This window comes from Sander lucioperca, chromosome 15, assembly GCF_008315115.2.
Source record: "Sander lucioperca isolate FBNREF2018 chromosome 15, SLUC_FBN_1.2, whole genome shotgun sequence".
NCBI classification, from domain to species: domain Eukaryota; kingdom Metazoa; phylum Chordata; class Actinopteri; order Perciformes; family Percidae; genus Sander; species Sander lucioperca.
Window position 1 is genome coordinate 18,030,115 of NC_050187.1, and position 22,999 is coordinate 18,053,113.

General features: G+C 40.8%; 2 protein-coding genes across 30 annotated transcripts in view; both read left to right on the forward strand.

Moving 5' to 3' along the window:
• dst (dystonin) overlaps window positions 1–22,999 on the forward strand; it is a 108,242-nt gene that overhangs the window by 42,997 nt on the left and 42,246 nt on the right. For 27 of the 29 annotated variants that reach the window (XM_035992709.1, XM_035992703.1, XM_035992712.1 and 24 more), the window contains 31 exons: window positions 2–467; window positions 705–833; window positions 1,008–1,085; window positions 1,193–1,354; window positions 1,628–1,732; window positions 1,917–2,012; window positions 2,099–2,224; window positions 2,323–2,475; window positions 2,578–2,732; window positions 2,859–2,985; window positions 3,093–3,276; window positions 3,954–4,111; window positions 4,204–4,382; window positions 4,494–4,632; window positions 4,719–4,912; window positions 5,037–5,199; window positions 5,280–5,363; window positions 5,535–5,642; window positions 5,729–5,827; window positions 12,124–12,270; window positions 13,530–13,618; window positions 13,705–13,813; window positions 14,429–18,622; window positions 18,723–18,869; window positions 18,973–19,188; window positions 19,268–19,411; window positions 19,499–19,732; window positions 20,760–20,912; window positions 21,025–21,258; window positions 21,381–21,665; window positions 22,283–22,831. In XM_035992709.1, coding sequence (XP_035848602.1) covers window positions 2–467; window positions 705–833; window positions 1,008–1,085; window positions 1,193–1,354; window positions 1,628–1,732; window positions 1,917–2,012; window positions 2,099–2,224; window positions 2,323–2,475; window positions 2,578–2,732; window positions 2,859–2,985; window positions 3,093–3,276; window positions 3,954–4,111; window positions 4,204–4,382; window positions 4,494–4,632; window positions 4,719–4,912; window positions 5,037–5,199; window positions 5,280–5,363; window positions 5,535–5,642; window positions 5,729–5,827; window positions 12,124–12,270; window positions 13,530–13,618; window positions 13,705–13,813; window positions 14,429–18,622; window positions 18,723–18,869; window positions 18,973–19,188; window positions 19,268–19,411; window positions 19,499–19,732; window positions 20,760–20,912; window positions 21,025–21,258; window positions 21,381–21,665; window positions 22,283–22,831 — 9,406 coding nt within the window. The remainder of the gene's footprint in view (window position 1; window positions 468–704; window positions 834–1,007; window positions 1,086–1,192; window positions 1,355–1,627; window positions 1,733–1,916; window positions 2,013–2,098; window positions 2,225–2,322; window positions 2,476–2,577; window positions 2,733–2,858; window positions 2,986–3,092; window positions 3,277–3,953; window positions 4,112–4,203; window positions 4,383–4,493; window positions 4,633–4,718; window positions 4,913–5,036; window positions 5,200–5,279; window positions 5,364–5,534; window positions 5,643–5,728; window positions 5,828–12,123; window positions 12,271–13,529; window positions 13,619–13,704; window positions 13,814–14,428; window positions 18,623–18,722; window positions 18,870–18,972; window positions 19,189–19,267; window positions 19,412–19,498; window positions 19,733–20,759; window positions 20,913–21,024; window positions 21,259–21,380; window positions 21,666–22,282; window positions 22,832–22,999) is intronic. The other 2 variants (XM_035992704.1, XM_035992727.1) reach the window with 2 other exon arrangements.
• Window positions 5,834–12,070, forward strand: LOC118493266 (desmoplakin-like). The gene is made up of 2 exons (XM_035992732.1): window positions 5,834–9,553; window positions 9,746–12,070. Exons 1-2 carry the CDS (start codon window positions 6,746–6,748, stop codon window positions 11,819–11,821), a joined length of 4,884 nt encoding a protein of 1,627 aa, XP_035848625.1. The 5' UTR covers window positions 5,834–6,745; the 3' UTR covers window positions 11,822–12,070.

Sequence of the window (22,999 nt, forward strand, 5' to 3'; positions counted from 1 at the left end):
GGGTGTCAAAACTCCGGGATGACCTTCTAGCCCTGAGAGCAGAGTGTTCTTCTGTGTACAGCAAAGGTCGCACCCTGACGACAGAACAAACCAAAATGATGATCTCAGGCATCACTCAAAGCCTGAACTCTGGCTACTCTCAGAACTTCAACACAAGCCTGACACCCGCCCTTACTCCTGCACCCCCCCCAGGGGGGTTAGGTACCCCTGGGTCCACATTCACCTCTAGCCTTACACCGTGCCTGACCCCGTCCTTAACCCCTGCCTTGACCCCCGGTCTGCAGCCCGCTTCAGTCCACAGCTACATGGGTGGTGGCGGCATGGACCCAGGCAGCCTCAGGCATTTGAAACACATGCAGATCCGCAAACCCTTACTGAAATCCTCACTGGCAGACCCCAACATGACAGAAGAGGAGGTCAACATGAAATTTGTTCAGGACCTCCTGAGCTGGGTGGAGGAGATGCAGGTGAGTAGTCACCATGTTCAATTCATTTTATTTATGAAAGGGGACAGTGCAAATCAATAAAACGCATGATTTTACATAAAAATGCCAGAATTAGCCAAAAGGCTATTTTTCATCTGTAGTCCCCTGCACTCGATGTTAAAAAAAACATCAAGGTTTTTTTCAGTTTGTTTATAATGTACTGTAGCTTTAATTGTTAAATAAGATACTGATTATTTGATTTTTTTTTCTGTGTTAAAGTTGCAGCTGGATCGGTCGGAGTGGGGATCTGATTTGCCAAGTGTGGAAATGCATTTAGAGAACCACAAAAGTGTACACAGAGCCATTGAAGAATTTCAAATGAGTCTTAAAGATGCCAAACTGAGTGAAGTAAGCGTTTTGGTGTTTCTCTCTGTCTTGCTTATAATCTTAATAGGAACATCAGCACTCCTACATAAGCTGTAACCTAAGTGTTAGTCATAAATGGAGCTGCTGTTGCCTGCCATAACTCTTAGTGTCTGCACAGGAAACTAAAAGAAACCAAAACATGTTTTTCTTTGTCAGATTCAGATGACAATCCCCCTGAAACTAACTTATTCAGACAAACTGAACAAACTAGAAAAGCAGTATGAAACACTATTGGTAAGTGATCTGTTGAGCTCAACAGCCATTATCTAAAATCTGTGCTGCTATAAATTGTGTATGTGCTTTTTTTGTAGTCTGAATTAATGGATGCCTGTTCCTTTCAGAGCTGTTCAAGAGAGAGACAAAGCCATCTGGAAAGCCTGCATGACTTTGTGTCACAGGCAACTCAGGAGCTCATCTGGCTGAATGAGAAGGAGGAGGAGGAAGTGGCCTTTGACTGGAGTGATCGCAATGACAACATCTCCAAGAAAAGAGACTACCATGCTGTAAGTTTTTTTTTGTTTAAATAGTCTTTTTAATTAACTGCAATTTAATCTGTGAAATCGTATATGCAGAGAGAATGACATGGGCTTGTTCAGACAGTTTGTCTACGTTACAGCTGCGTTCATTAAATAGAACAATAATCTCAGTGAAGGGATTTGTGTATTGTGGCCTGAATGGTCTGTGAGACAGGATATGGGATTGTGTAAGAGGATGGAGTGACTGGGTCTTTGCTGCGGCTGGATCCCCGAGATACTCAGCTTAATGTCTTCATACAGGACCTAATGAGGGAGCTGGATGAAAAGGAGGAAGTGATCAAGTCTGTGCAGGACAAGGCAGAACGCCTTATGCTCAAGAACCACCCGGCCAGGCTCACTATTGAAGTAAGTCCTATGTGGTTTTTCTTTTCTGCTTACTCAGCTCTGCGGTCAAGTATGGCAGTAGCGTCTCCACCCTGCATACTGCTCCCACAGTAATTAAAAGATTGTAAAGTATTTGTATCTTGTAATTTTCTACCTATTATATCTGGATATTGTGTATCTTATTTCTAAGTTGTTTTTCTTCCAGGCGTACAGGGCTGCCATGCAGACGCAGTGGAGCTGGATTTTACAGCTCTGCTCATGTGTAGAACAGCATCTCAAGGAGAATGCTGTTTATTTTGAGGTGAGATGCCGCCTGTTTTTTTTTGTCAGTACAGCAAAGTGCATGTTTTTGTCACATCTAATTTCTCCTTCTTTTCCCTCTTGCAGTTTTTCAGTGATGCCAAAGAGTCCATGGACTACCTTAAGAGCCTGCAAGATGCCATTCAAAGAAAATACAGCTGTGATCGAACAAGCAGCCTACACAGAATGGAGGATCTCATTCAGGAGTCCATGGTAAACTGATGAAAGATGCGGGAAGTGTGTGCGCATGTTGAGATAGTTGCAAATAAAAAATAATGTAAACATTTTTTTTTGTTTTGGTGTTTCCATAGGATGAGAAAGAGCAGCTTCTTCAGTACCGCAGCTCTGTAGCTGGGTTAGTGGGCAGGGCCAAGAATATTGTGCAGCTCAGGCCCAGGAACCCTGAAAGCCCCGTGAGATCCTCCATCCCTGTCAAAGCCATCTGTGATTATCGTCAGATTGAGGTATACAGTGGTTCTCTACACCATATTACACCACTTTTAATCTTTATTACAAAGTTTTATAGTAAATATATGTATGCTGTGTCTTTATCACAACTCTTTCAGATTACTATTTATAAAGAGGATGAGTGCGTATTGGCCAGTAACTCTCACCGGGCCAAGTGGAAAGTCATCAACCCAGCAGGGAATGAGGCCATGGTGCCCTCTGTGTGTTTCACTGTGCCTCCACCTAACAAAGAGGCTGTTGATATGGCTACCAGGTGAGATGCTAGGCTTCGTTTTGTGTCTGCATTATGCTATATTTTAAAATAAAGTTTCTGAATGCGTAAATGCTGCTGACCTGACTTTGGTGGGATAAATAATTTGTCTTTTGTTTTTCCCTGCAGAATTGAGCAGTTATACCAGAACGTCCTGGCACTGTGGCACCACTCCCACATCAACATGAAGAGTGTGGTGTCTTGGCATTATCTAATGGCTGATATACGAGCCATCCGCAACTGGAATGTTGCCTCAGTATGTTTGAATTATTATGTTTTATACATCCCAATTTTCAATGATGATCATTCTAGGAAAAATGCAAAGTGCATGTTTGTCTCATTCCCACTTTTATTTCTCTGCAGATAAAGACCATGTTACAAGGTGAGCATCAGCAGGTCTTGAGCAACCTGCAGTCCCACTTCGACGAGTTCCTGGAAGACAGCGAGGAGTCCGAGGTATTCACAGTGGCAGACTGTGCTCAGCTAGAGAGAGACGTTGCGGCCTGCAAGGAGTACTACCAGGAGCTACTCAGATCTGCAGAAAGAGGCGAGGCCCAGATTCCCTTCTTGTCCCTCCCAACAAGGAGTTGCTGGTGTACATTGAACTCAACGCGCAAGGGAAATACGTGGCTCTTTAAGCCTTTTAAGCCTTAAGTTAATGACTGTTTGTTTTTTTACTGAATTAAGAAGAATTTCTAAAGAGATGGTTAGCTTTGCTGTTAATGAAAAGCAAACACTGGTATGTTGGTAATGTGCAGTCATGGTTTTTAAATAGGGTGGAATTTCTGGAGAAATAAAAATGCAAAATAGCAATGTTATGTTGTGATGTTACATAGGAGACAAATATACGTCTATATAAAATTATTTTACATATATTCCCCTTCCCCTTTTAAATAATAAGTTCTCATCTTATTAAAGCCATTTTCCTAATTTGTGTATGACTTCACCTTAGCAGTGCACAAAATGTCATTGATTTAGCTGAATTGCAACAGGTCCTACTCAACCTGGCACTGTGATAATGATGCCACCTAGAGGTGCTTTTGTGTCCTATCACTTGATGTGTGCGAGACCTTATGCAGATTTAACATTAACTTTGTTTTATTGTGGTATTGTGAACTTTTAAAATTACTTTTTTTTATATACATCAAAACTGTCCTGTCACAGTTTGAAACTCAAAACATATTTTATGCTCTTACGTGATTATTTATATTTCCCGGTAAACAGAGGAACACGAGGAGTCGGTGTACAATCATTACATCTCAGAAATACGCAACTTCCGGATGCATCTGGAGGCCCATGAAGAACACCTGATCAGGCAACTCCGCACACCGCTGGAGAGAGACGACCTGGAGCAGAGTCTGCAGCGCATCACAGATCATGAGGTACACGTCTGGGTACCAATAATCATTCAACACATTCAAGAACTTACTGGTGTTGTTATTTGAATCCTGATTTTCTACATGCCACTTTGTAGAAGAAGACAGCGGAGCTGAATAGACTGAAGGAGGACCTTGACGTGATGAAGGAGAAGTGTGAGCTGTTCCTCAGACAGGCTGCAGGTTCTCCTTCTGTGCCAACACTTTCCTCTGAACTCACCGTCATTGTTCAGAGCATGAGCCAAGTGTACTCCATGTCTTCCATTTATATGGACAAGTAAGAGACTCCCTTCATTGTCTAGAAGTAATCATGGTTTCAATATTTTACCCAGATAGATATTTGCCTTAAAAGTAGTTTAATGGAAGGCATGCTCCCTTTGTGTCGCAGACTGAAAACAGTGAGCTTAGTGGTGAGGCACAGCCAGAGTGCAGAGGCGCTAGTTAAGGCCTACGAATCCAAACTCTACGAGGAAGATGCTATGAACTCTGACGTCAAGTCCATTGAGACAGTCATTTCAACACTGAAGGTAATACAATTTTGAAATTTAACATTTCACCAACATTGGCTACATTTTAGTTCATTTTGAGTAACCATTCCTCTTTTTGATTATAGCAATGGCGGACAGAGATTGATGAGAAGCAGGGAGTGTTCCATGACATGGAGGATGAGCTGCAGAAAGCCCGAGCCATCAGCGACCGCATGTTTAAGGCACACAATGAGCGTGACTTTGATCTGGACTGGCACAAGGAGAAAGCTGATCAGCTGAGCGAGAGATGGCAGAACATTCACTCCCAGATTGATAGCAGGTTAGTGTTAATATTTCTTATAGTTTTCTTTTTTGCATTGCATCATAAGAAGTCATTCACAACATTTGTGTGCAAGTATTATAAGTTTAAGTATTGCTCATTCACGTTAACTGTTCAATTTCAGGCTGCGGGACCTGGATGGTATTAGCAAATCTCTCAAACACTACAGAGACTCCTACAGCTGTCTGGATGAATGGGTTAGAGAAATGGAAGCAGCACAGCTAAAGGCCCAAGAAAACAAACCTGAAGATAGCAAGGCACTGGCTGAGCTGTTGAACAAACACAAGGTAGGACAAGAGTTAACTTCTTCTTCACAATAAGATAAAGACAGTATGGATGTATATATTTTAAATGGAATGTCTTTCAGGTCCTTGTTGCTGAAATTGAACAAAAACAGAGCAGAATTGATGAGTGTCAGAAGTACTCAGAGCAGTACTCATCTGCCATTAAGGTCAGCTAATTTATCTTACATGTTCTCATTGTCTCTCTGATATATGAAATTAGCAGTTTGTGACATTCTCATTCCAGCTTTGTTGGGCAACGACCAAGATATGATCCAAACTGAAAATTGTTGTAGTTAAGAAATAAAACATTGTAAACTTACACATAAATCTCTTTTTAGGATTATGAACTTCAGCTGATGACTTTCAGAGCGATGGTTGACTCCCAACACAAATCCCCTCTCAAGAAACGGAGGATGCAGAGCTCTTCTGATGCCATTCAGCAGGAGGTAAAACTATTATTTAACTTTGGTAGGACAGGAACTGTGTAGAGTACATCTCAATGACATACTTGTTTTTTTTAAATTTTGCACAGTTTATGGATCTCCGAACCCGCTACACTGCTCTTGTGACTCTCATGACACAGTATGTGAAGTTTGCCAGTGAAACACTGAAGAGAACTGAAGACGAGGAGGTGAGAGATCCATATTTTCAATACTTCCTGGCTTTCTACATTTGCAGTAGCTTATGCATCACATTTTAGACTTTTTGGGGCTATTTGGACGCTTAAACTTATAATGCCCGTTTAGCTTTACCTTCTTATCATTGCATGATTCCTAGGTCTTCTGTTTTGCATCAACATATTTCACTGCCTCACTAAGAAGTAGTGAACCGTAAAATATTGCAGCAAACTGTATCACCTTCCTCCGAGGGTTGTTGTATTATCATATATATTCAGCTCATCACTAGTGAAGACATTTGCCTCATTGTGCAAAAGAAGCAAAGGAAATGTGGTGCATGTCTGCATGTATAGTAACTCCTTTTTACTGGTGATGGTGACTTGCTGGAAGGAAAGAGCTTTTTCATGTTTTCTCATATTGCCTTTCTGTGGGAAAATAAAGCCTCTCCAGGAGTTTGTGTAGTTTTGTTGCGTAGTTGATTAGTTTTGTAAGTATTGGTACTGACAAAGATGCAGTGATTAAATCAGTGACAAGTGCTAGTAAGAACATCTTAAATAAATCTAACATCTTGTTGTTAAATATGATTTCTAACCCTCCACAATATTTCTGGATAACTAAAAAAACTATGCAAATTGCAAATTCCTGGAGAGAGTGTTTAATATGGCTGCAGCACTGGTAAGAAGAGTTTTTCTACAATTTCTAAACAAACATGAAACAGTGGATGACTTATTTTGTTTGCATTATAGAACAGAAGGGCTTTTGAGAGAGCAGAGAATACAAAAAGGACAGAGAGTGTGGAGCTCCAAAAAGCTGCAGGGGAAATAGAGATTAGTCAACTTAAGCAACGGGTCCAGGAACAGGAGGTTTTGCTGGTTGAAAGACAAGCACAGCTGGAAAAGTTGGAAGGAGAAGTAGCCACACAACAGAAGACAATGGATGATCTAAGCTTTCAGAAATCACAGCTGGAGCATGACGTTAATCAGTATTGCACCAAGTTAGAAATAGCGTTAAAAGACAAAGCTGCCAGTGAGCAAGAATTAAGTAACACAAAACAGTTAATTGAGCAGTCAGAGGCCAAGTGGTCTTTGGCTCAGAAGAACCTAGAGGACCTCTTAAAGAAAAGTAATGATGGCCAAGATCTTAAGAAACAGAGCCCCACACTTCAGAGAAAAATAAACATGGAGGAAAGTACTGAGGAGCAGGTGCAAAGTCAAGTAAAGGCTAAAGAAAATTATCTGGCTCAGCAGCCTTTGTCATCTGACAGTCAGTCGACAGTCGAAAGTGAGCCTGAGTCATCTGCAGTCAGACAAAATAACACCATGATGGCGGATGTTCTGCAGCAGAAAGTAGAGAAACTAGTCCTGATCCAGAAAAGAGCAGAAATAGCTGAGGAGAAAGCACAAAGTTATAAAAAGCTGTTGGATGACAGCAATAACAGACTGAAGAAACTTCAGATGGACATGGAAACTGAAAGGCTCAACATGAGACAAAAATCAGAGGATCTCCAACAGGAAGCACAGAACATGAAGAAATCCATCAATGGACTTCAAGAGGAAATCAGATCTCTCCAAAGAGCAAAATCCTCATTGGAACAAAATATGTTTTTCCAAAGCACTGAAGTTGAAGGCCTTAAAGAGCAGTTGAAGATCACCCAAGCAGAACTGCATAAGAAAGGCTCCATGGAGCAGGAAAATATTCACAAGATTAACAACTTAGAAGAAGAGATAGCTTCCAAGCAGGCAGTAGTAGATCAGCTGAAGTTTAAATGCAATGAGTTGGCACGTATGAATGTCTCATCTGACAGTGATATTAGAGGTCTTCAGATCCAAACAGAGTCATTGGAAAAAGACAGATTATTTTCTGACAAGAAGATCAAGTCTTTAAAGAGTGAGCTAGAGAGCTGGAAACAGCAGCTTCAAACAGCTAAGGAAGAAAACAACTTAATGAAGAGATCTGAGCAGGCGTCACAGCTCAAATGTAAAAACCTCGAATCAGAACTTAAAACAAGTGAATTAGTTGTTTCTCAGTTGCAGCAAAAGGTAGATGAGTTCAAACAGATAAATATGGAGATGGAAAAGAATCTGAAGAACTTAAGAGCTAAACTCGATCAGGTGACAATGGAAATTGAGAGCAAGGATCAGCAAATTAAAATATTCAAGTCTCAGGTGGAGGGCACCAAATCACAGGTTAGAATTATTGAGGAGGAACTAAATAAGAAATCTCAGACCTCCCATGAGCTTCAAATGAAACTTCAAGATTACAGTGAGGAAGTGAAGCAAATGACTGAACTGCAACAGAAAATCCACACACTTAATTCAAAAATTGACAACTGTGAGAAGGAAATAACAACTCTGAAATCAGAGCTGGAGTCAGTGTATGCTGAGAAGAATTCTGCTAATCAAAAGATCCACATGCAAAATGCTGAAATCAATGATTTGGACATGATGCTAAAGAACAGAAATGCAGAACTGCAAAAAGAATCTGCAGAGTGTCAAAAACATCTCAATAAAGTCAAGGCATTAGAACACGAACTTTTCAAACATAAGCACAGTACTAAAGGGTTAACTAGCAGCTCAGAGAAAATGACAGAAAACCTAAAGCAGGAGATATATGCTCTTCAAAACGACAAGAGAGCATCAGACAGAAATGTAGAGAACTTGAATATTAAACTCTTAGAGCTCAGCACTTCCCTACAAAGAACTAAAGATGAGTTGTTGAAAGAGACCAGAGAAAGAAAAGTCAAAGAATCAAAAATATTGCAGATGGAGAGTGAGCTTCAGAAAAATAAAGTGACAATGAAAGAAGTAATGTTGAGTTCTGACAAATCTCAGTTAAATCTACAACATGAAAATACTATCCTTAAGAAGGAGAAAGCTGAGGCGCTAGAGAAAAGCATTTCATTGGGATCTGAAGTCAGAATGCTGAAAGAAAAGCTGCAGCGCACCCAAACAGAAGCTGAACAAAAGCAAAATGAAAACTCTGTCCTTCAGCTGAGGTCACAGAAGATGGAAGAACAACTTGAAAAGTGCAAGAAAATGCTAGATGACTTGAAAAGTAAACTAGAACTTCAGAAAGAGGGCTATGAGAGGCAGTTGTTGCTAGTGCAGACTGAAATAGAGAAAAAACTTATTTTACTTCAATCTGAAATCTCAAGTGGGAGCGGGAGTTCAAAACAGCAGTCACATAGCGCAGATTTAGCAGAGATGCTAAACAAGTATTTCAAACAGGATGTCAAACAGATAAAAACAGTGCATCAAACCATTGCAAAAACAAAGCAACAATCGGACCAACAGCTGCAACTGCAGATCAAAATAGACAAACTGCAGCAAGAAAGAACACAGCTCGGACAAGACCTCTCAAATGCAAAATCACAAATTGCCCAACTTGAGGAAGACAGACTTAAACTGAACTCAAAAGTAAGTGCTTTACAAAGCCTTTGCAATGAACAGTCAAATGAGTCAGCTAAGATAACAGACAGTGAGTGGAAACTGACACGGAAGGAAAATGAAGCGAGATCTCTTCAGGAACAAATGGAGTCGTTGACGCTCGGGGTCTGGATGAAGACTGATAACCAAAGGATAAACAAACAGGAAATCATTGAAGCCAGTTACTATGTGAAAGACAACGAGGCTGCTTTGTTGAAGACAGAACATACAATGAGGCAGAAGATGGTGCCCTCGTCTGAAAGTGCTCAATGCAACCTGGAGGACGAGATTCTCAAAATGAAAGTGTCCTCAGAGGTATGGATGAAGTTAGTTTAGCAATACTGCAGCACAATATGATAGATATAAGAATATTTAAATGTAATACAGTTCCACGAATTATTTATTTTTTGCTATTTATTACAATATTTATTAAGCAATTGTAGTTATCTGTAACAGTGAACTGTAGTCCTCTGTAACTTAAAAGTTCTTCCAATGTCACATCTACAGATGGCAACAATGGAGAAAGAAAATATTCTTGAAGGACTGACACAAGTCAAACAAGATAAAATGGAAGTCACTCACAGCCAAAGCCTTTATGATTCACCAACAAAGAAAACCGTAAATCGCTCTACTTATCAAACTCCGACTCTCCCACAAAAACACAGCACGCAAGATGTGACCTACAAGAGCCAAATCAAGCCTGATGAGCCCATGACTGTGACAACACATGGATACATGGCTCTGTGTGGACTAACAGACAAATGCCCAATTGAAACACCTAGCATCACTAAGACAAGAATGTATCAGATCAAAGAAACATGTGAAAGTGTAAACACATCAGACAGTGAGGAGAAACTGAGTGTGATATATTCAACTTCCCAAAAGCTCCCAGAACTCAAAGGCAGCCCAAGTATTCAAAACTTAATCAAGTTTAAACTCTTGGATGAAGAGGTTTTGCGTAGGTTTGAGATGGGTCTCATCACAATGGAAGAGGTGCAAGCATCGCTCGCTAAGTACACTGTTAAACCAACTACTATTGCTGGAGTTTATGTGGAGTCAAGTAAGAAAAAGATATCCTTCATAGAAGCTGCTGAGAAGGGCTTCTTAGCAAAGACGTACGCTCTTGAGTTCCTGGAGGCTCAGGCTGTAACAGGAAGCCTCACAGATCTGGCCACAGGGCAAACACACTCAGTTGTTGAGGCTTTAGAGAGAGGTATTATAGAGACAGGGCTGAAAGATAAACTGATGGAGGCTCAGAAAGCTGTTAGTGGCTACATCCATGCTGGCAAAAAGCTGTCTGTATTTCAGGCAATGGAGGAAAGGATTCTCGATAGATACAAAGGCAAGAAGATCCTTGAGGTCCAGGTAGCTACTGGAGGACTGATCAACCCAGAGATTGGTGTCAGGGTGCCGGCTAGCATTGCTGTTGATCAGGGTCTTTTAAACAAGGAGACTCTACAGAGTCTGTATGATCCAGTCAGTAACCCCAAAGGTTTCCACAACCCTGACAGTGGACAGAAAGCATACTACTCTGAAATACTGAAGACATGCCTTTATGACACCGATGGTGGTGTGTTTCTCTTCCCATTTGGTGAGAAACATCTAACAAACACCTCTCCCACGAGTTCTCATAGAGTGTCTGTTGTCAGCACCAGCTGCGGCATCGAAATGTCCGCTTACGAAGCATTCAAGGGGAGACACATTGACAAGAGGACGTATCTGTTTCTGTCACAGCAGGAAAGTGAATGGCAGGAAAAGTCCATAGTTGACCAAAATGGAAGCCCACTTCACATCATAACTGATGTCAAAAGTGGCCGACAACTTTGTCTAGAGTCCGCTCTAAGTCAGAGGTTTCTTGAAATATCTGAGATTGAAAACTATCGCATTGGGCTTCTTAGCATCTATGAGATTGCGGATATCATATTTTCAAGAATGGTTGTTGTGGAAGATGTTAACAGCCCCATTGCTGGTCTCTGGGACATCACTCAGAGGAAGAGGCTGTCAGTTCTTCAGGGTTTTCAACAGGGCTTTACTGATAGAGCCACTGCTTTAAGGCTGTTGGAGGCCCAGGCCTGCACTGGAGGTATTTGCGACCCCTCTTCAGGGGAGAAAGTTACTCTCTCGGAGGCTCTCAAAAGAGGTCTTTTAGATGAGGCATTGAATCAGCAGCTCCAACAGTTTGAGCAAGCGTTTAATGGCATTGTTCACCCCAAGACTTTAAAGACTTTGTCCATCACCCAGGCTGTTCAGGAAATTCTCATCCCAAAGGATGCCGGTTTTCGCTGTATTGAATTCCAGCTCCTGACTGGAGGATTGATAAACTCTGACACTCGTGATAGAGTCTCACTTGAAGAAGTCATTCAGAGTGGCCTTATTGACAAAGTTACAGCTGCTGTACTCAAAGATGAGAAGTTCCACACTAAAAGCCTCACCTGTCCAAAGACCAAGAGAAGAATAACGTTCAGGGAGGCACTTGAAAGAAGTGTGTACGACTGCCACACGGGGTTAAGGTTACTGGATGCTACAAAAATTCATGGTTTTGGAGCCAAATCAACATTTCATTATGTTTGGGCGTATAAGTAATAAACATTGGTAAATATATGCTTGTCCATTGCATAAAAGCAGTATGCAAAAGTTGCAAATATGGTTTCCTTTGTGTTTGACTGTGAAGTTAAAATGACTTCACTGATGAATGTTCTTTTTTTGGTTTACACACACATTTAAATACAGTGGTTGATACTACTGACAATGGTTCTTAAGCTTTGGTGTTTTTAGTCTGACTATGCATGTATTTCCCTCCCTTTTAGGATTCCCTCCTCTAGTGTTTTTTGTTTTTTGTAACAAAGTTAACAATCTTGTCAAAAACCAATCTGTTTCAATTGTAGAGATCTGTTGATGAGGAGAAGAGAGAGCATGGCGATAAAGTTAGCAAACTATTGCACTGGATGTCCAATGTGAAACAGACCCCGAACAATGATGGAAATGCCCAGAAAGATAGCAATGCCAACACAGATGCTTCTAGTAAGCCCCAGGTAAATAATGTGTGTTGTTTTCTGGCGTGTCCTTTTTTAATATCCTGCCACATATTTGTTGTACATGAGAGAATGCTTTGGTTTAACGGGGAAGAGTATTTTTCTAATCAAAATGATATTTCAGCCTTTTTTGCTGTCAGTGTATGATTTCAAATAAAAAGACACTGTTTACTTTCTGATTCATGTAATCCATATGTTTTACACTATAGGTAGTGGTTGTAATTACTTTATCATATCCTCTGTACACAAAAGGATGGCTAATATTATGGATTTCCTAATATATTTGATTATTTCAATCACCCCCAACTGATTCAATAACAACAAAAGTTGCACAAGCACTCACATTTCAGAACAACCTCAGTGACTAATAAATGATATCAGTCCAACAGGATATTGAAATATATAAACACCTTTCAGAGTTTTATCCCTGTGTTACAGGAAAAAATGCATTATACACACGATCCAAAGCTGACATTATTCAAGTGAAATTGAAAAAAGAAATTTGAAATTCCCCTTGTGTGTACTTTATTAGTTTGGTGATCCTGAAGCGATGGGTTGTCTTTGATGGTTTGACAGAATTCATTCTATGCATATAATAGAATAGAAATAGAATTGATAGATTCATTATTCGACTAGCATTGCAGTAATGTAAAATGTAGTAATATTAATGAAATGTTTGATTCTTACTATTAATTGTTTTTAGGATTTAGGTACACAAAAATATGTCCGTAAGGTTTATTTAATAAAAATTTTTTTTTTTATTATTTAGGTTTTTTGTACATTATGTACACAAAAATATAAATACAATTACAATGTAATAATGACAGCTTTGGACTTCCTGTTTTATGTTTTATTTTATTTTGTCATAGGATGAAACAATTACTAAGAAACAGTTACTCATATTCTGTCCCACCAAAACAAAATGACCTCGAAAATAAATCTACTCCTTTTTGACACATTCTGAACATTTTAAATTTAACAAAGTTCATATTTATTGCATAGCTGTTCAATTGAATTGCATTATTTTGTGCAGGGGTTAATATTTAATCTAGTCACGGGGGTGTACAGTATGTCTTCATTCATTAATTATTATTATTTTTATATAAGAATTGAAAAATGTAATTCATTGTGTGCTTTGTGTCCCTAGGATCACCATATTGGTGACTACAATATTATTTGAAAAGAGTAGTCATACAAAAGTAAAGAGGAGACATTGTACTGCATATAAATTATTAATACGCCAGTGTTTGATGTTCTAGGTGTCAGTCGAGGAAATGGTCACTAAGAAGGAACAAATTGCAGAAGCACTAAGGGCCACACAGATGATGCTGATCAAACACAGTGACAAGTAGGTCGAGTGACTGTGACCCACATGCACAATACTTAGTCCACTGTTTACAGTCTCAGCCTCACTCTTTGTGTTTTGTTTTACAGAATGACCGAAGAGGAAAGAGAAAAGGCCCAGGAGCAGCTGACGGCGCTCAATCAGGCCTACAGTGAACTCTCCCAACATTGTTCAGATCAGACAACCTCTGCAGAAGAGGTTGGACACAAGGCTGTTTCTTCTATTAAGTGGTTTGGATGTGTGTCTTATAATGGGTTAGAAAACAGTGCCACCTGATGTTCAGCTGCATGACTAACCTTCTTCCTCTTCTCCCTAGTACAGTGTGAGCAGTTGTCTTTTGCATCTTTCTCTCTTTTTTATTCTCTTACATTAGGAACATAAAATAAGATTTCTTCAATTGAAGCCCAAAAAAATCTGAGTATGCTGTGAACATGCTTAGTTGCGCCCGGCTTTGGTCTGACATTTCACCTTTATTAATGTGCTTGACTTAAGAAGTCAACAGGATAACAGATATGACCCTTTACCTACAGTATGTGATGTGACTAACTACCCTCTTTTTGCAAGATGCTGGATACTGCATACCCAGATGCATGATAGCTTTAAATGTATTATCCATCGCTCTCCTGTTGCAACCCTGATGCAGTCTTGCACTTGTGCACATGGTGTTTTAACATGCCCATATTTGTCTGGTGGTGAGTATACATTTTTGTCTTGCTTTTGAATACTTTAATTGCAAATTTGACTCATAATAGATAATACATATTTTGATGCTGAAAGCAGTTCTGTAATTTGTTAAATTTTCAATTTCTTTAGGATTTAAAACCCAGTGATGCAGGGTTTGGGACCAGATCCATGAGTGGCCCGATCAATTGGATAACTGGGGTCACCCTCCCAGAGGCCCAACCGGTAAACTCCAACCTTTTTCAGTCTGAGCCGCATGTCTGTCTAGACCCGGACGATGCTTTCAAACAAGATCTCGTTTATAAATCCACCCTGAACCACTTGCCAAAGTTCAACGAAGCAAGCAAGTGCATACATAGTTCACATGTTTCTTCTGTGTCGCTCTCTGACATAGCAGCAGCTAGGGAAGGGGCCACGTGTGAAGACCCGATCATCAAGATGATAGAGGTGAAGGAAGTCAGTGATGGATTGAAGGTGTGCTACACGGGGGACACACTGACCCTGGAGAGGGCTTTTCAGTGTGGTTTGATACCTGCTTCTGTCTATGTAGAAATTCTGCAGAGGCAAAAGACCTGTCCGGATATAATGAATCCCAGTGCTGCTGAAGATGTGCCACTCTTAGAGCCTGTGCAGGAGGTTGAACCTTGTGAGGTCAATAGACTGATATTGAAGTGCCTCAGCAGAAATAAATCACTGACCTCAGGGAGGGATATTAACACTTTGAGGTATTTTTGTGATGGTGTAAGTGATCAGGAGACCATGTCAGAGGATGGTATGGGTGATGGGCTAAAAGTGGATGCAGCCGTTCAGTGTGATTTGATGAGCTCTAGCAGCACACTCATTGTGCTTGAAAATCAGCAGCGGTTTATGGGACTCGTGTTGCCTTCTTCTGGGGAAATCCAAACCATGTCTACCTCATTCCAGTATGACCGACAAATCACCACTGATGAGTTTACCAGCATACTCTTAAGTAATCGGGAGAAAATAGCAGCTTTTTACATTCCAGAAAATTCAGAGGTGGTCGACATCACCGGCGCCATTCAGAATGGTTTCATTGACATTCATACAGCAGAGGTTTTAAAATCCGTAGGGATTCCTGATGTGTTTCCTGATGTTGATCACCTTAATGAAAAGTTTTCATCTTGGCTTATGTACAGAAAACTCACGGTTGATGGATGCTGTCATGCTGCAGATTGCTTAAAAGTTGATAATATCCCTACTCAAACAGAGGCAAAGCAGCTATTCATCTCCTACCTAATGTTGAACAGTTACATAGATCCCGAATCCGGGCAGCGGGTCCTAATACTCGATAGACAGCTGAGTAAAATGGTAGAAATTTTTCTTGACAATTCAATATTTTCTGAAAACACTGAGAAAAATGTTACTTCTCTGACTTTAAATGTTGGTGATCTTCCAGAACAGGTAGATTTAGAGATACCGCTGCACATAAATGAGGAAACGGAGGAGTTAATTAAAAACACACAACACACATTTGATCCTCGTGATTTTGTTTCCTCAGTCAATGGAAGAATTAGCTTCGATAAAAAAACATACACAGATGAAGAGGCTCTAAAACAGGAATTGTTAGTAGATGATGATGACATTGACATGGATACCATAGAGCCTGGTGTAGCGGAGGAAACCAGAAACACAAATTGGACCAAGTCAGATCAATTTCCAGATTGTGGAAATAGTTTCCAAATTGATGATGGAGGTGCTGACAGTGAATGTCTTGATATTCCAGGGACCTCAGTTCTTCAAACTTTATGCTTTGTAAACAGAACAAATGTTGGCTCACCGTCAATGTTTGACTCTGAGGGTTTAGTAGAATCGTGCCGTCAGACACTACCATACTTAAATGCTGAGTCACTTTGTAGTGAATCAGAAGGTACGGATATTATCCAAGATGAGTTTTTATGCTCTCAGGACGTGTTAGTTGACAAAGAGCAAGACTATGCTACTCATCTCCTGAAAGCACAAATGGAGGAGGGAGACATTTTAGATGTCACCTCTGGGAGGCGTTATGACCTGGAGGCAGCTCTCAGTCAGGGCCCAGTTGACCAGACGACAGTTTTGAAACTGCTTGACCTACAGTCAGATGAAAAAGGAAGTGTTGTAGGAGATGAGAATGACACAATGTTTGTTTTAAAACAGCCAGTGTCAGATGGATCCATATCCTCAAATACTGCTCTTCGTAAAATGGAAGAGCAGAGCCTGTTGAGGTCTGGTTGCACCGTTAGTGCCAGTGAGTCTGGATTAGTTAAAGATGACTGTGTTGACTTATACCTTGAGGAAGACAGCAGTTACGCAGAGGAAAACTGCACTCACTCCATCCCTGATGATCATAATCTGCATTTAAATTATGATAATGAAGCTGGAAACACGCAGACTGAGAGGAAGGTTGCTGTCATGATGCTTGATCTGACTAATTATGAGGCTGATAACAAAGAGCTAGAGAGTGAAAAAGGAGGTGCAGAGGTAGATTGTGAGACAACAGGAAATGTAGGAGAGCTGAGTAATTATCTCCATCATTCCCCTCTCTCAGTTAGTGGTCACGAGTCTCTGATGATCTCACCCGCCTCATGGAGTCAGGTTTCTGCAGAGTGTATTCATCACTTTGACAAATCGCCTTTACCGGCTGAAGACAGTGACTCACAGGGTGTAATCAATAACCAACTGACAGATATGGCTGTTGTGATAGAAAACGCTGCTCCAACTACCCAGTCACGTCCATCTAGTCTGAGTGACAGAACTGAGACTAGCACTGATCCAGAAAGCCAGACTCATTATGCCACTTCTATTGATCACTCTAAATTGGACAGCTCACCCATTGATAATGTTTTTTTCATTGCGGGATATGATGCCCAGGTGGAAAATCAGACAGTTAGTGAGAGTGTATTATACACGTCTTCATCACACTGCAATGTGTTGTCTGAGGAAAGTAGAATGGAGAATGTCACAAGCGCAGTTCAGTCACCTTCGGACGGCGAGCCAACTCCAAGTATAGATTACTCACCGCCCAGAGATTTGGTTGAAAGTGCAGTCATCTCAGAGTCAAGGGGTAATGGTAACTATGACTACAACATCACAGAAGATGGCAACAGAATCACATTACATCAGCAAGCAGCATTTCGTTCAGAAAGCGATTTTAGTGTTGGATCTGAGCCCAGCTGCTCTCAAAATGGTCAGAGTGTGCTTGTCGGGGAGAGCTCTCCACAGTCACCCGTTGTTTCCGATGAAGTCACCGCAGCAAATGCTATCAATCTTAAGTGTTTTGATGCTGAAGATTCAGAGCATTACACTCCAACTGGCACCAGAGTTTCTCTTGAAACAGGACTGGCTGATGAAGATTTGTCAGGTTCACAGCACAGTGATGCAGAAGATGTTGAGTTAAGCACAGGCAGTTTTTCCCCAGAGAGGCAACATGAGGACATTTTCACAGGCATTGATATGGAACAGATCTCTGTGTTGAGAAATGCACAGACAGGAGAGACAAGTGATAAAGAAAACGCAGGTATTAGTGGAAATGCGTCAGAACTTAACTTAGGACAGTCTGAAGCTATAATGGGAGTAGGGTTAGGATTGGATATTCTGACAGAGGAAAAAAGGTTAGATGTGTGTTCTTCTGAGCATCCCCAGGTAGATACAGATTACATGTCAGACAGCTGTGTTACATCTGATGCTTCCTCTTCAGCTCCATCAGTGTTTTCTAATGCTGTATGGGCACATGTAGATGTAGAGGAGGAAATTATTACAAAGGGGACTGATGTCAGTGATTCGCAAAAGGCACAAACTCGAGACACTGAAAGCGCTATCGCTGTAGTTCAGTATGCTCCGCAACCTTTAGACGAAGGTGGTTTTCACAAGAAAGACACACCTCATGGACTTTTAGAGAGCAGTCATCCAGACCTTCTCGTGGATTTGCTGAAACAAAACGCCCTCCGATTTAACAACAAAGAAATAGAAAACTCAGAACAGATACTGCAGGAAGAGAAAGACAGTGAAAAGACACAGCAGTCTGATGCTCCAAATATCCAGCTGCAACTGCTGCAGGTTCTCAAGACTGTTTCCTCAAGCCAAGACCTTTCAGTGCTTCAGGAAGTGATGGACACTCTAAACAGTGCCCTGGGGGGTGACTCTCTGCGGGGTGACTCTCTGGAGGAACGGCGGCACACGCTGGAGAGCATCAAGGAGGAGAGCTCAGAGGGAGAAGATGAGGGCTCAGCAGACTCGGGTGTCTGCCGCTCTGCTGCAGGCAGTCGCCAACCGTCTCCTCAGTCGTGTGGCAGCTCAGACGCCTGCAAAGTCGAGATGGTTAAAAATAAGGTACATTTCATGTTGTTTCAGTGATAAACTAATCTCTGCCGTCGTTTTTTTGGCCTAAGTACATCTGCTTCTCTTTTGTTTTGTGTTTTTTTTTCCTCAGCTGTTCTCCATCCAGGATTATTTGGAGTGTGTTGGGAGACTGCAGGACCACGCTGATGTTTTGGAAGATGTCAGAAAAGACCTTTTAATCCAGGCACCCGTTGGGAACAACATGGAAGAACTGCAGATTCAAATAGAGGATTTTCAGGTTAGAAATGACCAATAGCAAACAATATTATATGTTCATAATTTTTCGCTTGTGTATATAGATTTATGCATTAGCTCCTGACCAAATGTCCCTTTTTATCCAGTCTCTGGAGTCCCAATTTTCTAGGCTGGCTAGTGTTTTAACAGCAGATATGGAAAAAGCCAAACACCTCGTGAATTCTGCTGATGAGGATATTCCCATACAAATCCACCAAGATTTAGCCTCGACATATCAGGATTTAAAGCCAAATTTTACTGCTGTTTCCCAAATGTGTGCAGAAAGGAGTCACTCCCTAATTCAAGCAATGGAAACTGGAAAGGTCAGTGTTCATTGCTAGTGATTAAAATACAGTGATGTAACAGTTGCATCAGCTATTGACTACGTAAATGTGATTTTAGGTACACTTGGAATCAACGTACCAGAAACATCTAGGTGATCTTGATGAACTCACAGGCCTCATCCGAAACAACTCAAAAATGTGTGACGTGGATCTTAACCCATGTGATGTGGACACACTGAAACATTTGATACAACAGAACAGGGTATCTTTAAATATATGTAATTAAAAACATCCAATATTCACAGTAACTACAGAAACTTACTCTGCATATTTCCATCTTTTCTTCCAGGACTTTAGCAGTCTGCTAAAAGAAGCCAGGATCAAGCTAGAGGATGTCACATTTGATATCCAGTGCTTTATTTCTGAGCACGCTCAGTTTCTGAGTCCAACTCAGAGCAGCTTCCTCCTCAAGTTCCTCAGCACCACTCAACGAGCGTTCAGGGATCAGACAGAGAGGCTTGTTACCCAGAGGAGCGCCTTAGATGTCCTACTGGACACCAGGGAGAGGGAGAGCCAGGACAAGGTCTGCCTGTAGATATACTACAAAATATCACAGATGTTTACCTAAAAAACAACAACTGTACATGCTTGGTGTGCTTGATAATGAATGCTTACCTTGCATGTAGAGTGGGCTGTATAAGCCATGTTACTGGTCAGATTTAAGCATAGGAATATATAGGTCAACTCTAACACATTGAATGAGCACATGCAGAACTGTGAGAGCTAACAACAATGACGTGTTATTCAGACAAGTAAGTTACAACAAGGAATTTCACATATGTGGTTTCACATTATTGGTACACAACTTTTTATATTGGAATGAGCTGCCTGAACCTCAGACTTCAGAACAAAAATGATTAATCAGTTCAAAAAACTGTGTACAGATATTGAACTTTTTTTTAAAACTTTTTCCAAGTAATGAGTATATAACAATATCCCAGGGTTTAATGTTTTTACCATAGTATTTCACTGTTTCGTTGATAAATGTATTCTGAAGTGAATTATTGGCTTTTGTTTCCAGAATTCAGATTTGGGTGGTTCTACTGTGAATGCCTTAATTGTTTAAAAAAAAGTAACAACATTGCATGCTCACATGCTTGATCGCTCCTGCAGACTAACTCTTTGTGCTGGTTGTATCCTACAGGCCTTCAAGACACCAGTCAACAATTAACAGTGGACACAATGCACCTTCTCTGTTGGAACACTTTCAACCACAACAAACCCATTAACACACCGGACATAATGTGCTTATTACCCTTACAAGACCAAAGTGGCGAATGGCGAAATAGCATGTTTACAGCATACTAGATTTTTACACTATTATGATGAAGGAAAATATTTGCATGTTAAATTTAAGTGCTTGAATATTTTCTCCTCTCTTGTTTTGCTATTTGTGTTCCCAGACCATAGGAACAAGCTTTTATGTGAACACTGTCGGGTTTTGGGGTTTGTTTTATATGAATGTTTTTGAGTGTGGATATGTTTAATGGCAGCCTTTTGATGTCAAAGTATGATATTTACTTGGTGTTTTTTTTATTCTTGTTTGACAGTCTTTGTTGGAGAAACACAAGGAGTTTACAGAGAAGTTGGAGGAAGTGTGTGATAATCTCACCCTGACAGAAAACCATCTGATTGGTCATCAGCAGCAGGCTGAAAATGCTGAGTGTGTCACAGACCTGCAGCAGTACCAGCAGGAGCACCAGGTTTGAAATAAGTTCTCTTTGATTTTTAAGAAGCACAGTATGTGTTTTATAAGTTTATAAGTTATAATCGGTTCATTCCGTAACCCCACTATTCCTCCTGTCTGATCTCAAGGCCCTGCAAAAAGATGTGTTGACAAACGCCAGTGCCTTGAATGAGGTCATCACAAGTACTAAAAAGTTTCTGGAGGAAAACCGGAGCAAGCTAATGCCAGATCAAATCGCCGTTATTGAGAGCAAGTTGGAAGAGGCCAAAAGCAAGGCCAAGCTCATCAACCAGCGGGCTGAGGAGTCCAGGAAAGATTTGGAGAAGGTTGTTACCACAGCCATAAAACAGGAGAGTGAAAAGGTCAGAGTTCAGATTACCTCCACATGTGTGTGTTAAATTATTGCTTAACTAAATGGCAACATAGTATATTGATTTTTCACTATTCAGTATTTTGTTAATATGTAATCCATGTGTCTTTTCAGGCAGCAGCTGTTGAGCGTCTTGAAGAAAGTAAGAACAAAATCGAAGGTCTCCTGGACTGGATATCCAACATAGGGAATGAAAACGAGAGCCGTCTGGATCAAACTGACCATATAAGTAAAGAGAATGGAAACCTGCCTAAAGAAACCTCAGCCACGGGACTGATAGGAGAGGATGACGATGCCAATGGAAACGCTTTACAGACCACTGAAAAGGATTTTGGCACAGAGACCAGCGGCAAGAACGACGGCTCCTTTGACCTGGATAAGCAGTATGACAGGGTCAAGGTACAATTGGTTTGTTGCAAAAATGTAGAGAATGGATTTTCTAAAGTTTGTTCCACAGCAGTTCATACTTAACACGGGGGAGTGTTTACAGGCACAGACTTTGTTTCTCAACAGTGCACAAGTTAATTAAGATCCCAGTGCATTACTTGAGGCAGATCATCATGCTTATGCATCTAAAGTTGAAAGACACAAGTAGCAAAGACATTTTCAAAGTTCAATGTTATAATCAATTTCTAAGTATGGTGAAATGAGTAAAATGCCAACAATTATAAAAGCTCCAAAATTTTATTTTATTAGAAATTTTAAGAGTTAACTACATCTTGTTATCTGAAAATAGGTTGTAATTAGAATATGATTTGCCATTAGAAAAGAATGAAGGTGATAAGATGTGTTACATGGGTGAAAAAATAGATAACAATTTAGTTTAATAGTATTTAGCAGACTTGAAATTTGAGTTGAAGAGAAACAGATGAAGCCAATAAAGCCAAAAAGTAAGAAATATTAAAGAAAAAAATAGTAGTATAAATCATGTTATAATGTTTAAGAAATGTAAATAAAGATATAATTGCAGCTGTATGTATTGGTATGGTGTCCTCAAGGCTTTATTGTTCTCACAGGCCCGTCATCAGGAGATTCTGTCCCAGCAGCAGGATCTGATCATGGCCACTCAGTCAGCTCAGGCTCTGCTTGACAAGCAGGCCAACGTGTTGTCTCCGGAGGAGAAGGAGAAGCTGCAGAAGAACATCCAGGAGCTGAAGGGGCGCTACGAGGCCTCGCTGACGCAGGCTGAACAGCAGATGAAGCAGGTGCAGTGTGTCCAGGAGGAGCTGAAGAAGTTCCAGGGTGACTGTGAGGAGTTTGAGGGCTGGTTAGACCAGGCAGAGGGAGAGATAGAGGAGTTGGGCTCTCCTGCAAGCTCCCTCAATATCCTCAGTGATAAACACCAGCGACAGAAAAGCTTCTCAGAAGATGTGATTTCCCACAAAGGTGACCTTCGCTTCATCACCATGTCAGGACAGAAAGTGCTGGATGTGGCTAACGCCTGTGGACTGGCTGACTCTGCGGCTAAGAACGCTCTGCTGGACGTGGATACTTCAGGAACCTGTTCTGCTGTCAAGGACAAGTTGGCTTCAGCAGCCAGCAGATACAAAACACTACATTCACAGGTACCAAGTCTGCAGTTGATCAAATGGATCTTGACAGGTTGTAGTTACTTATTCTTGCCACTAGGTGGGAGCATTTCTCTTCATTAAAAACTAAGGTGTCACACTATTTTCTGTAAGCACTGTGAAAAGGTCGGATGGAAAACTGCTACTTTCTCTGACACACACTGA

Bases quoted from the DNA above. Each gene is read 5' to 3' on its own strand.
- LOC118493266 (XM_035992732.1), top strand. From the start codon at position 6,746: ATGGATGATCTAAGCTTTCAGAAATCACAGCTGGAGCATGACGTTAAT. The intron at 9,554-9,745 runs GTATGGATGAAG...TCACATCTACAG, and splicing joins AAATGAAAGTGTCCTCAGAG to ATGGCAACAATGGAGAAAGA.